General features: G+C 38.6%; 2 protein-coding genes across 2 annotated transcripts; both read left to right on the top strand.

The window, feature by feature from the left end:
* The first annotated feature begins 239 nt into the window (after positions 1 to 239).
* LOC113213688 (ubiquitin carboxyl-terminal hydrolase 8) lies at positions 240 to 6,290 on the top strand. Its single transcript, XM_026432820.2, has 19 exons — positions 240 to 552; positions 871 to 975; positions 1,051 to 1,275; positions 1,363 to 1,487; positions 1,595 to 1,751; positions 1,838 to 2,000; positions 2,133 to 2,274; positions 2,364 to 2,638; positions 2,730 to 2,837; positions 2,993 to 3,111; positions 3,307 to 3,353; positions 3,453 to 3,544; positions 3,648 to 3,779; positions 3,876 to 4,112; positions 4,191 to 4,319; positions 4,508 to 4,744; positions 4,840 to 4,973; positions 5,057 to 5,245; positions 5,335 to 6,290. Exons 2-19 carry the CDS (start codon positions 878 to 880, stop codon positions 5,429 to 5,431), a joined length of 2,706 nt encoding a protein of 901 aa, XP_026288605.1. The 5' UTR covers positions 240 to 552; positions 871 to 877; the 3' UTR covers positions 5,432 to 6,290.
* A 193-nt stretch (positions 6,291 to 6,483) lies between these two features.
* LOC113213687 (heterogeneous nuclear ribonucleoprotein U-like protein 1) lies at positions 6,484 to 13,048 on the top strand. Its single transcript, XM_026432818.2, has 13 exons — positions 6,484 to 6,737; positions 7,212 to 8,543; positions 8,617 to 8,729; positions 8,819 to 9,076; positions 9,149 to 9,271; positions 9,342 to 9,470; positions 10,268 to 10,436; positions 11,125 to 11,430; positions 11,530 to 11,602; positions 11,682 to 11,832; positions 11,921 to 12,056; positions 12,135 to 12,295; positions 12,388 to 13,048. Exons 1-13 carry the CDS (start codon positions 6,605 to 6,607, stop codon positions 12,574 to 12,576), a joined length of 3,273 nt encoding a protein of 1,090 aa, XP_026288603.1. The 5' UTR covers positions 6,484 to 6,604; the 3' UTR covers positions 12,577 to 13,048.
* Positions 13,049 to 13,428: the final 380 nt, after the last annotated feature.

The following is a 13,428-nucleotide window of genomic DNA, read 5'->3' as shown; positions in this document are numbered from 1 at the left end:
CGTTCGGTCGCCTACGGCCTACGTTCGGGTTCGGGTTCGGCTGCTCTCGGCTGCCTCCCAACTCTCCCTTTAGCCTTTTAGAAAGAAAGCCCTGCCCACCCGCTCATGAGAAATCGCGTTGCAGCGCCGCCGAGCCAGTTGTGTTTACAGTCAGGTCAAAGAAAGTTGGGACGAATTCAAAACTTTTCTACCGCATTTTACCATTGATAGATTGACAGACGGGTGGCACAACGGGCATTCATGTGCCAGTGCGTGCAAACAGTGACTTCTGAACGCGTAATTTCTCAAACGCGTTGGTCTGACAGCCGAGCAGGCCGAGGGAGTTCTCCCCAGAGCTATGTAATCTATCATGGCAGCCGCAGGATCTTCTCCTTGAAAGTGGATTGTTTTCACTATTCTCTCGGCTATTATCGTCCGAATCTCGGCGTAACTTCTTTCCTATCTGAATGTCGGACCCCGGCGGCCTGTCGTTTCTGATTACAGTGGACGGCAGAGTCCCTTGCCATTTCGGCAGGTGCAGGCTGTCAAGACGTTAATGTAAACAAATTTGAGGTTTGTTTCTACCTTTGGTTTGTTGTGAGTTGGCTGCTGTAACATCTTTTTATTTTTGTAATTTTTTTTAAAAAAATTGTAATGTCTCACTTTGTACCAACCCTACTAAGTGCAGTATTTGTATATCTCTTGTATTAATGATGCTCTACGGAAACCACATTCATGCTCCTAAGTTCGGTGTGACTGCAAATTTTTGACCCAACAGTCGTTAACTGTTGTCAATTTATTTAGCTATTTCACATAATTTCTCGACTTAATCTATTATTTTAATAACCTCAGCGAGTTTCATTCACTTATATTTTCTTACCTTATCTTTAGCTTCAACATGCCAGCGCCTACTTTGAAACCTCTCATCAGAGGGAAGTGCCTCCAGGATCTAAAACCCTTATATGATGCAGATTTTTCCAAGAGAAATGTTTCACAGTATGTGTTCTGACTTTTAAGTTTGATTCTTATTCTGAATTTGATATTAAGAGACTTCTGATATTTCCCATCTAGATTATTGAAATCGGCCCCTAAAATTTTAGAAGCAGCAAAAGATAATGAAAAAAGAGGAAATCAAGAAGATAGCTTCATTCATTTTATGAAATACTTAAGTCTAGTAGGATATATTATAAACTCAGATGAGTATAAGAAAAGGAAAACTGAAATCGATGTACTAAAGCGTAATATGATCTATGCCATGGATTCGGCAGAGAAATTGAGTAAGAGTTTGAAAGAAAGGTTAGTGTGAAGTGTTATCTTTGAAGATATTGTTTTACAAATGTTCAATTATCTTTCCACCTATAATTTAATTTTGGACATTTACAGATATGAACAAGAAAAGGCGAAAACAGAAGCAGTTATTCTAAAAGAAAAAAAGGAGGATACAAAAGAAAAGCCTTCATTCAGTCAGCCTAATGATGTACTCATTCCTGAAACAAATTTGGAAAAGTGTAAGGGAACTCACATGATAATTGTACCAACAACCCTTAGTTAAACAAGAATAATGTGTATACCAAAGTATCAAAATTTAGACCTGTTCCATCTTTGTATTTTGCAGCTCGGGTTAGTCTTACAAGTATGGAGCTCTACGTAATTCTGCAAGAGAAACTTTCTAATGTTCTTATCCTGGATGCAAGAAGTAAGAATGAGTTTCTTGAATCCCACATTAAATTTGACTGTTGTATCAGTGTACCTGAAGAAATTTTGGGTTCAATGTAAGTCTAGTAGTTTCTTTTTTTTTTTACAAAAAAGCTTGTAAAATAGACTACATAAACTACTGTAGCTTCCCATTTCTTTACAGATGTAGTGCTCGCAAGCTTGCAGAAAAGCTACCATCCGATTCAAGAGAAAGGTGGATTAAACGTCTCGAAGTAGAGTATCTTGTCTTGATGGACCTGTCCTCAAGTGCCACTAATCTACAATCAAACTCGCCTTTGCATCGTCTCCAAACAATTATTTTGCAGGTTGTACTCTGCTCATAAATTATCATTATAATTTTTAATACCCCATTCAAAGATTACCTTCTTTTTATCGGAGTTTATCCTGCAACATTTTCTAATATTTCTCTTGTGTCTCTGATTTGTATCTTGCAATAGTGGGATCCTCATGAAAAATACAAAAGTAAGCCACTTATTCTTGATGGTGGTTTTCGTGAGTGGTTGAACCATTACCCAATGTTTAGTACCAATTCAAATCCAAAACTACCACTTGAGGATTTTGACGACCATTTACATATTGGTTTGTTTGAAATTTTAAGAATGCTTTTTCTTTATCTCCTAGTATAGATATAGAATTATGACGTATCATTTTTTTACATCACATTTCAGATGATGTTGTTTACCCTGAATTAGCTGATGAAACACCTCAGTTCTCTAGAACAACTAAACCAGCCGTCAAGGAAATTGGTGTCTCTGATGGTTTGGCTGATGAGAAAGGAGTCCAGCTGTTCCCAAATGGTAAAGATATTTCTACAATCGAAATCAAAGTTGAGGCTAAGGAAGATCCGTCTCAAATCCCTGTAAACGAAATTTCATCTGGGACTAATTTGAAAAATCAGTCAGTCAACTCATTCAACATTCCAAATGTTGATCGTAGCAGCAAGGTTAGTGAAACTTAAGTTTATCAAAGTCTTTCATTTTTATTCTTGTGTTTTTCTGTATTTTATGTTTTTTCTTCTGATTTTTGAATTATAGTTTGCTGCTTTAAAGACATACAATGAACTAGGAAATTCAAAAAGTCGCAATGACATCCCTAACAAGGACAGAAATACTTTGTTTCTTAATGAAAAGAACCTACTTATGGTATGTACTTTTATTTTTTGTAAATTTAAAGCAATGGTTTATGTGGGATTGTTTTGTCACATTTATTTTCCAAACTGTTATTGAAGAATCATAATTTTTTAAAAGAAATTGTAGATTTACAATTGCCAGTATTTAATTCTTGTTCTTAATTTCAGAATGAGGAGAACGATATTTTGAAGAAACAGGATGATGAATTTGGAGGGGAAAAGGGTGTAGATAATGTACCTCCTAAATCATCTGGCTTATCTTCTATTACAGGTGACATTAAAAGTATGTAAGTATTTTCTTTTTGAACTGAAACCATGTATCCTTAGAGGAGATCTGTGCTCAACCTCTAATCACACAACAAGCTTCATTCACATAAAATTTGTGAAAAATCTGTGTTTTTATTTTTACCCATGTAAATAGATACTGTTTCATATTTCATTATTTCTAAAGATTATTTTTCTCTTTGAATGCATCTTTACAGTGGGGAAAGCGAAAGGCAGAGTTTAAGCAAATTGAGAGGAAATCCAAGTGAGTAATCCATAATCTATCGTATCTGCTGAACACTGTGCTTTGACGTAGTTTTGCAAAGCTACTAATTTACTTGTTTTTCTATTTTGTTTATTACAGGCACTCCTACAGCTGCCAAGAACATTGACTTGTCTGTACCTACATCTAGCTCTGGTTTAAAAAGGTCCAGGTCATCTCCTAATATTGCTCAGGTTATTTACCCTCATGTTACAACCAGTTAGGATGTCTTAGCTTTGCATAGGCTGATGAAAATAACTCTAATTGTCTTTTTTTTCCTCCTTTTCTCTTCTGCAGGCTGTTCAAGATTCTGAGCCAAAAGCTCCACTCCCTCATTTTGACCGAAACTCCAAGCCAGTAATCCAGAAACCACAAAATTTAGAATTCATAAATCGCCAAAGAAATTTCCAAGAAGTCTATGGCAATGTTGTAAGTATTATTTTTTTACAGGCGTTCCCCCCAAAATTATAGGATTGTTTTTGTTTTGACAAGCCAAACTTAACTCATCAATTTCTGTATTTGTAGAAACAAGGATTAACTGGACTGAGGAACCTTGGAAATTCATGTTACATGAACTCTATTTTGCAATGCATCAGTAATATAAGTGTCCTTAGCAATTACTTCTGTAGCGGTAAATATAAAGAAGACATGAATCGAAGCCCTTCTAATCCCACACGAGGGGAAGTAGCTGACGAGGTTGCCCATGTTATTCGCAACCTGTGGATGGGGCAGTACCGCTCCATAGCATGCCGAGATTTTAAGGTAGTGAATTAAAGATTTACAGCCTTTAAAGTTGTCATCAAATAACAATGAATTGAATGTTATCATTAAAATTTTCAGCGTGTGGTTGGAAAGCACATGGACCAGTTTCGTGGCTGTGGGCAACAAGATGCCCACGAATTTCTTACTTTTCTTATGGATTGGCTTCACAATGACCTGAAAATGCTGAAGGAGGACCATGTTAAAGAGGTTCTGTATAAGTATAACAAAACTAACAAAGTAACTCTATTGTTTTAATTTCCACTGTTTGAAATAGTGCTGAGGAAAAAATTAATTACATAACCACCGGTAGTTGTGTAATAAACACATACTACAGTATTATGTTCACCAATCTTGACTAACTATTGTTTTTCTTTTCCTTTTTAAATTCTTTTCAGATTTCTAACTCATTAGCTGGATCTAATAAAAGTAGCAATGTGGATGCCTTAACAGGTGGTCTCAATGCTTGGAAGGATTTTAGAAGTAAGCATGAGTCATTTATGCTTGCTGCTTTCTTTATTCAACAAGTCTCTACTGTACAGTGCTGCATTTGTGGGGCAAAATCTATGAATTTTGAAGAGCCAACATCCAATCTCACCCTCCTATTGCCCAGTACTCAAAAATGCACTTTGTCGGTATGTATGCTTTGTCGGTATGAAGACACGGAATTTTACTGCTTTTCCCATCAGTATCATAATTTATGATAATAATTTATTATTTTACATGGAAGGAATGTTTAAGATTATATATAACCAAGGAAAAGATATCTGGATACAAATGTGAATCTTGTCATGGGTTGCATGATGCAGAAAAATCTGTAGATTTATGCCGCCTACCCCCTATTCTTATTATTCACCTCAAAAGGTATGGTATAAAATGTTGTATGTGCTTTGTATCTCTTAAATATCAGTACAGAAATTATTTTGTTGATTTTTCTTTTTCAACAGATTCTATGCAAGTGGGTTCTACCAAAAACGTCAAACTTTTGTTGACTTTCCTCTGGAAAACTTAGACATGAGAGACTACACTCCCAATGTTCACCAGACTAATACTATCTACAATCTTTGTGGTGTGTCAAATCATTATGGTACTCTTGAAGGAGGACATTACACAGCATATTGCAAGAATGGAGGAAAGTAAGTGAACTGTTTGACAGCTAGCAAAAATGATTGACTTGAACTAATTGTCCTTCACACGTCTGATAAAATTTTTATCATATTTGCAGATGGTATAAATATGATGACCAAGATGTGTCTGAAATCTCACGTTCAAGTGTAAAAACACAAAATGCGTACATTTTATTTTATGAAGCTGTGAACTAACATAAACAGTATGCTTATCATCCTGAATATGTATGTGATGGTTTTTGTGTAGACTCTCAGTGACTGTACTGTTCAAATGATATGAAAAAATATATAGAGAAACTCCTGAATTGTGTCAGCTATGTAAGGACAGGTGTACATTTTATTTTTTTAAAGGTGCTGCAGTGGTTATGTACATTATTAATTGGGAGTATGTAGTCACAGCACCCCAACACAAATTTTAAAATCTTTATTAATTGTTTTATTTTCAATGACTTTTAATGTTTTTCTTTGTAATATTTGTTTTTCCTTTGAAAGGAAAGGATTCTTACTTTTACAGAGAAAGCAATTAGATTTGCATTTCAATTATCTATTGTATCTATATCATTCTATCTTTATTATCCAACAATCACTGTTGTGAGAAAATTAATTTAATGTGTTATTGTCTGTGATTCTCAACTCATTCAAGTATGGGAGAAATGTCATCAGTGATAAATTGCGACACTGCTCTCAAAAGATTTATCATGTTGATCCTGAAGAAAACAGAAACAATTTTGTTCTCTCTGATTCTCTCTGAAATTTACCTTAACATTCAATCCAGTAGTCTGAATATTATGTGCACCACTCAGGTCATAGGTTTGGTCAGTAGTAGTGTCACAAAATGCTCCTTGATTTGATGCGGTTTCAATGACCACATTGATTTCATACATGTACCCTTTTTATTTGCCATAAGTGGAATTTTTGAATTTTCCCAATACTATGTGATATCTGTTACATTTATTTACAACATAATTATTATGTTCATATAAAACTATATGTAACAACAATTTATCTAAGCAGCTGTTATGAATTTCTGTTTAATAAAGAAAACAAAATGCTATTCTCTCAGTCTTCCCTTTCTATGAAAACGTCACCAACGCCATGATCACAGAGAAGAACATGAGTAATAAATTAAACGACCAATCAGCGTTGCCGTATCAGAAGCGTGGTCACCGCGGCCTGGGAGAGGCCGGCCCTCATTGGTCGGACAAGTGCGTCCATCCGACTCTGCACCAATCAGGTGTCACTATCGTAGTTTGTTTTCCGAGATCGGCGAAACGCCGAGTAGCGACACGGGCAGCAGGGAAAAACGCCGCCGCAAGCTCATGTGTTTGGATTGAAAATAGCGAAATCTGTATCAACTACCTCATCAATATGTTGGGGGATTTAAACAAAATGAAAGTAGTCGAGCTGAAGGCGGAACTGGCAGACCGTGGCTTGGATACCAAAGGAGTTAAAGCTGTGCTAGTTGAACGACTGAAAGCGGCGCTGGAAGCAGAGGGAGAAGGTAACTCCAACACCTTAAATTTTGCTATTTCTTTGATGTTTACTACTCCTGCCTTTAGTTCATTGGCATTTCTCATTTTGTGATACTTTGCTCACAGATTTCCTTAAGCTTAGTTCGTTTATGTCAGGTTATTGTTTGGCGCGAAATTCACTAGTTTTACTTTTGGGCTTTCGTATTTTGCATAATATTGCTCCTGTTTATTTGCTTTTCCACTCGGATTCTGGAACTGTCGTCCACGTATTGTGTTTCACTACTTGTAGCTTTCCTGTTACTTCTTGCTGAGGATTCCTATTACAAATATTAATCTGCAGCTTTTTAGGTTATGTACTCATCCGCTGCGTCTTGGTTTCACCACAGACCAGAGACCACAACGTTTTGAAAACATCTTTATCTACTACTTCACGATTTGTCTCTTTCTCTTCTTGCATTTTAAAAAATAAATTGGTTTTGACATTCGATTTGTTGTCTGTGCAGGTGCAACTGTGGGCGGTTCTGTATCAGGAGGTGAAGATCAAAAGTCATCCCAAGAAAGCAACGACGAAACTGAGGAACCCCTTTCCAGCCCTTCAAGGAGAGCCAGAAGAATGGTGTCAACAAAGGATGTTGACCATGGGGACGGTTCTCAAGTTGACCAAGAATCTAACCCTGTCACATCAGAGGAACATCCACCCTCACCCACCCCAATTGATCAAGAAGAAAATTCTTCCGTTGAACAGGAGGTTGCCTCTGTTGAGCATGAAGATGCTGCTCCCATTGAAGGGGTGAAAGCTCCGGCTGAACAAGCAGAGGAGGCACATCAAGAAGTTGACAATTTGGTCTCTGCAGTTGACCAAGAACATTCAAGCCATTCGACAGAGGAAGAAACATCTGCCAATGAACAGCAAGAAGATCCACTGGCAGTTGGTGATTCTGAAAACCAACAGCTGCTGAACAGTGATGCAGTTTCAGCACAGAGTGATTTGGAATCATCTGAAAGCAAAGATTCTACTGAGCAGCAAGAGGATGCTTTATTGCAGGGTGCAGAGGGTATTAAGTCTGTAGAAGCAATGGACCAAAATGAATCTGAACTTCTAGGTGAGGAGGATTCCAAATCTTCCTCTGCAGAGGCTGTTGGCGATTCACAATCTTCTTTGCCAGATTCTGTGGAAGATCAACCAACTCCGCCAGTTACTGACGAGGATTCTCAGTGTAAAGATTCTGAAACCACACATGATTCTATGGATATCAAGGTTGAACCTCCAGACTTCTCCCAAGTCAAAGCTGAAGATGGTGCTGACGAACCTGCTGTTGAGCAAGTTGAAGTATCCAAACGAGTTCGCAAGTCCCGATTTACTGATAATAACAATGCTGAGCAGGGTAGTGTGGAGGTAAAAGAGGAAGCTGCAGTGAAAGAAGAGCCCATGGATACAGAAGGTGAAAGTGACAACCGAGCGAAAAGTGAGTCTTCTAATGACCGTAAGCGCCGCCGGTCTTCCAGCAGAAGCCCACGAAGATCAAGATCACCCCCTGTTAGAAGACAAGATGATGAGCCGGAATTTGATGAATCAGCCCTGTTGCTTAGCTGGTATGATTCTGATCTTAACTTGGTCATAGACAAAGATAACTTTTTGACAGCTACCCCAATGCATCAACAAGGCTTTGGCTATGTGTGGGCTGGTGCAAGAGCGTCATTTGGGTTTTCTAAGGGCAAAGTATGTTTTGAAACAAAGTGTTTAGAAGAATGTGATGTGTCACACCTTGAAAATGAGGTGAATCCTCATGTCATAAGAGTTGGATGGTCAGTCCAGGGAACCTCTATGCAACTTGGTATGTTTACTTTGTCTCAATTGTTGTATATGTTTAACACATCCTTCACTAATGATTTGTTTCTGTTCTTTAGGTGAAGAAAAGCTGTCCTATGGTTATGGAGGCACTGGCAAAGGTAGTGTGAACTGTCAGTTCAAAGATTATGGTAAAAGTTTTGGAGTTGGTGACACAGTTACTGCATACCTTGTGAGTACTCATTTCCTATTGCCTGTGATTGCTCTATTGCTCTTAAAGTCTCTTTTGATGAATTTTACCTGTAATATTTTGATTATTAGGACATGGACAGTGAACCCAAGATTTTAACCTATGCTGTGAATGGAGAACCTCAGGGAGTTGCATATGAAATCAGTTCTGAAAGCTTGGGGGACAAAGCTTTGTTTCCTCATATTTTATCCAAAAATTCAAAGTTTTCTGTCAATTTTTCTGGAGAACCAGCATTTCCCCTCCTAGAAGGTTATACACTCTGTGGAGAGGTTGCACTTGAAGATCGTGTAGCAGGACCGCAGCGTCCTGAAAAGAAAGAGGACTGTGAAGTGGGTTTTTAGATTTTGTTACTTATCTACAGAATTCGTTTTGCAAATTAATCATGGATTTGTTTCTTACAGATGATTATGATGTGTGGTTTACCTGGGTGCGGTAAAACATTTTGGTCTACAAAGCATTCGGCTGAGAACCCAGAAAAGTTGTATAACATTCTTGGAACTAACAACCTAATTGATAAAATGAAGGTACGTGTTTAATTATTACTTTGCATTATTTTTTGCTAACTTGTTTCTATGAAGCATATTTTCTATTTAGGTTATGGGGCTTCCCCGAAAAAATAACTATCATGGTCGCTGGGAAGTTCTTATTGAAAAGTGTACTAAGTGCCTTCAAAAGCTGTTGGAGGTTGCTGGGCGACGTCGTCGGAACTACATTCTAGATCAGGTGAGATAGGAGTAATTTCTCCCCCTGTTTTCATGGCTCAGCCTGCACTGGTGTACTGTCATTGTCTCATTGATCGAGTCCATTCTACAGTTACAAGTCATTTTTCTGTTTTTTTTCTCTCTTTGATTTTTACAAACTATTACTGAAGTGTCAAAAGTTTATCTTTGAGCAATATCAGTCACCCTTGTGCAGGTCTTTTTTTTTCAGCGTGAACCAAAAACTCAGTTATCCATTAACTTTCCTAGTCCTCAGAGTCCTTAATCCTCTTAAATTATAGTGGAGTTTTTGATTCACCTAAAAAATCTCTCTCATCATCTTTGAGGTAAGGTACATTTTAGTGTCGCTCAGATTTCTCCTACATATTCCTATTGCATCACTTAATCAGGTATGTATCACTTAGTAAATTTGGGAAATAAAAGGGTTAAAATTTATATTTTTAATCTGAAAAAGGAACAAAATGTATAGTTGATTCTTCTTTTTTCTTTTTTTCCCTTTTGTTTGTTCAATGTTTAATATATTGATACTTCATGGGATCTTCAGTCCTATTGGAAATCTCTTCAGAAGGTTTCCATTTTTTAATTTTTTTTTCTTATCAAACACTGGCTCATGCTTGCATGTCAGAATTACTGCAGTAAGGAGGTAAGTTGTAAAATTTTAGCCGGAAACTTGGTCCTGCTGGAACCGATGAAGCAAATAGATGTTCAAATGGACTTTTGATGCTGGTTGAGGTGGTTCCCTCTTCATGTCGACAGTCACCGATTTTCTTTCTCATCAACTCTACATTATTCCCTGAACAGACCAATGTGTACCCAACCGCAGTCAGGCGCAAAATGAGATCTTTCGATGGCTTCAAAAGAAGAGCAGTGGTAATAGTTCCAGCTGATGATGAGTTCCAAAGGAGGGTAGCCAAACGAGAGGCAGAAGAGGGAAAAGATGTGCCGGACTCGGCAGTGCTGGAGATGAAAGGTGGGTTTGTTTGGTGTGCATTGGGTATAGGTTAGTAAGGTCTGCCTTCAGCTTTAGCTTTTTAATTTGATGCAGATTTGAATGTCTGAATGACGTACTGTAAGCTCTGGCGTGTATTAGTTATCGACAACTTGATTGATGCCACTATAGTTTTCTGTGTTATCTTTCCTAAATGCTTCCTAAAGTGCCAATAGATACACTTCCTTTTCAGTGTATCTTGTGTAGACAGTTTGCTTTGCCTCATAGCTAAGGAATGTGTAAGAAAAGCAGAACCATGGTGCACCTTAAATTTGTACTGATGTAAACTAGAAATTATTGGACTAATTTTATAATATTTAAATTTATCTGCAAGGTATTTTTATTGTCTTATCTAGCCTTTCTCAAATAAATATTGAGTTGCAGGATTAGTGCAAATGTAATATGTTGCAGGATTAGGTTGATACTCAGCCTACTCACACCAGGCACTGAAGTATCTAACCACTCCTCCAACACAATTTACCTTGTGCTTTTCACTCCTTTCTGGAGTTACCTGTTCTATATCCCGGACTTGTTGGGGTTAAAACTATTTGATACATTGTTTTAAATGCGCACTGTTTCTTTGCACCCCACTTAGTTACTTTTTGCAGTGCATATAAGTTGTTTTATTATCCTGTTGCTTTGTCCTTAAATCATATTTTTATGTTTACAGCCAATTTTAAAGTACCCGAAGTTGGAGACATATTCTCTGAAGTAAGTTATGTGGAGCTGCCAGAGGATGAAGCTCGAGCAGTGGTAGAGAAGTATCGTGAGGATGCCAAAGGAAAAGGCTATGTGGCTCAAACCCAGCAAGCCAAACGTTTCAAGTCTGAGAGGTCTGGTAATTCTGGAGATCGACGATTCGATGACAGACATGGTAGCAGGGATAACAGAGACCACCGTGACCGCAATCGAGACCATAGAGACAATCGGGATAACAGGGACCACAGAGATCGAGGAAGTAGCTACCGGCCTAGAGGTAAAATAGCACATTTTCAGGCCTGTGCCACCAGATTTGGCAAATCCTTGGCTCTCAACCATTATTTCATCTCACACCATCTGGTTGTATTTCTTGCAGGAGGTCCTGGAGGTGACAGGAACAGGAGTGGCTGGCAGCCTAGAGGTGGACAAGGTGGTGGATGGAGAGATAGGTCAGTCAGATTTCCCAGTTAAAATTATACTATTTCTGGTTATTTGAAGGGTCTCATCTAATTTTTGAATGTTTTCTAGGAATGATGGTTATCGTGGTGGTCGTTCTGACAACAGAGGGTCATGGAGGAGCGGAGGTGGTAGAAGTGGTATGGGTGGAGGCTATGATCGTCGCAGTGGTGGCTACAATCAGAACAGAGGTGGTTATGGTGGTGGAAGAGGGAACTCAAAGGTTTGTATTGAAATATTTTTTGAAGATCAAGTTTAAGTGACATTCAAAAGTCATGTCTTTGGTATTGAAAACTCAACTTTTATCCTAGGGCTGGGGCTACAACCAGGGGTCTGGTGGTTCTTCCTGGGGAAGCTGGAATCAGCAACCACAACAAGACTACTCTCAGTGGCAAGGCCAGAGCCAAGGTCAAAGTCAGGCTTCAGGATACGGCTCTAGCTGGAAAGGTGATTGTGAATTTTAATGTGCCTTGCCTTCAGTTGTAACTACCCTTTCATTTTTAACTAATTGTGTGGTTTGTTTAGGCTATGGGCAACAACAGCAAAGTCAGCAACATCAGGGCTATGGCCAAAGTTCAACAGGGTACACCACCCAGGGATACTCTAGCTATGGCAATGGTAGTAATTCTTACAATTGGAACCAACAGTATTATCAGGGTTACGGAGGGTGGGGCCAGCAGCAAGCGGTATGTAATTTTAATCTATCTATCTATTTTGTAGAGGTTGTACATTTCATTAGACGATGAATTCCACCTTATTTTTACTTTTCTTCTTTCAGGGAGCAACTGCAGCTAGTGCTGTAACGGGTACTGGAGCTTCTGCCAGCCCAGCTGTGGCCTCCACAACAAGTGCCACTTATGATCCGTATCAGCAGTGGAATAATCAGTTCTCATCTTATGGCTACTCGACCAGTTCAGGGTCTGCTGCCACTGGTGCAACAGGTACCACATCACATGGTGGGAAATGATTAATTCTGGATTAATTCTAAAACCCCTCTGTACCTGCTGAATGTACTGAAGTGTACAAGAACAAAACTTGCAATGTTTTGAGGTGGACACACTTGTACATGGCCCCTACTCTCATTTTTGTTTTTAGTACCTCAGTACCTCTTATCTAAGTAGACAAGCTTTCATCCCAAAATTCTGTGGGAGGAGTCACTCATGAATTAATGAAAGCTCTGAAAATTGATGGTTGTTAATTTTTGGCAGTATCTGCCAATGTATTACGATTACTAATGTAAGTATGACTAAAACTTTGTGTATACCTTTGGTGAACACACCATCTTACACTTCATTTGCGAGAATGTATGTGGTTCAGTGAAGTTTTTATGAATCAAATTAAAGATTAGAATGTTTTTACTGTTTATTGTCTATGTGTTGCTTTGTTTTCCAATACTGTACAAACTTGTGACAAAATATAATTGTACTGTACATAACTAAGTGTGTGCTGCGGATGCTTCTTAATTAAACCTTTGCCTATGGATGAAGACAGACAAAACTTTTCGTTTGACATTGCCTGAGCTTTGCTGTGAGAGTGAGCTCTGCGCGATGAACCTTCCACATAAATGTGGCCACAAATCCGGCGGCCAGAGTCAGCTCAATCCGACATGATCCCAGAAGACCCGTTTTCGGGCAATGGGTTATATCAATGTATGATATTCTACGCCCCCAGGGTGTAAGCAGAAGCTAAGGACCTTCTATGCACATAATCCCTGACAAGCCGTAAGCCCCGGACGCACTAGACAGACGCTATAGGACGCGGGAGCACCCCACCCACAGAGACAACTCGCGCAGAACTCGCGTACTCAGCGGGTGCGGAC

Source organism: Frankliniella occidentalis, unplaced genomic scaffold (assembly GCF_000697945.3).
Source record: "Frankliniella occidentalis isolate FOCC.00 unplaced genomic scaffold, Focc_3.1 Scaffold37, whole genome shotgun sequence".
NCBI classification, from domain to species: Eukaryota; Metazoa; Arthropoda; class Insecta; order Thysanoptera; family Thripidae; genus Frankliniella; species Frankliniella occidentalis.
This window is presented reverse-complemented; position numbering and strand designations above follow the sequence as displayed.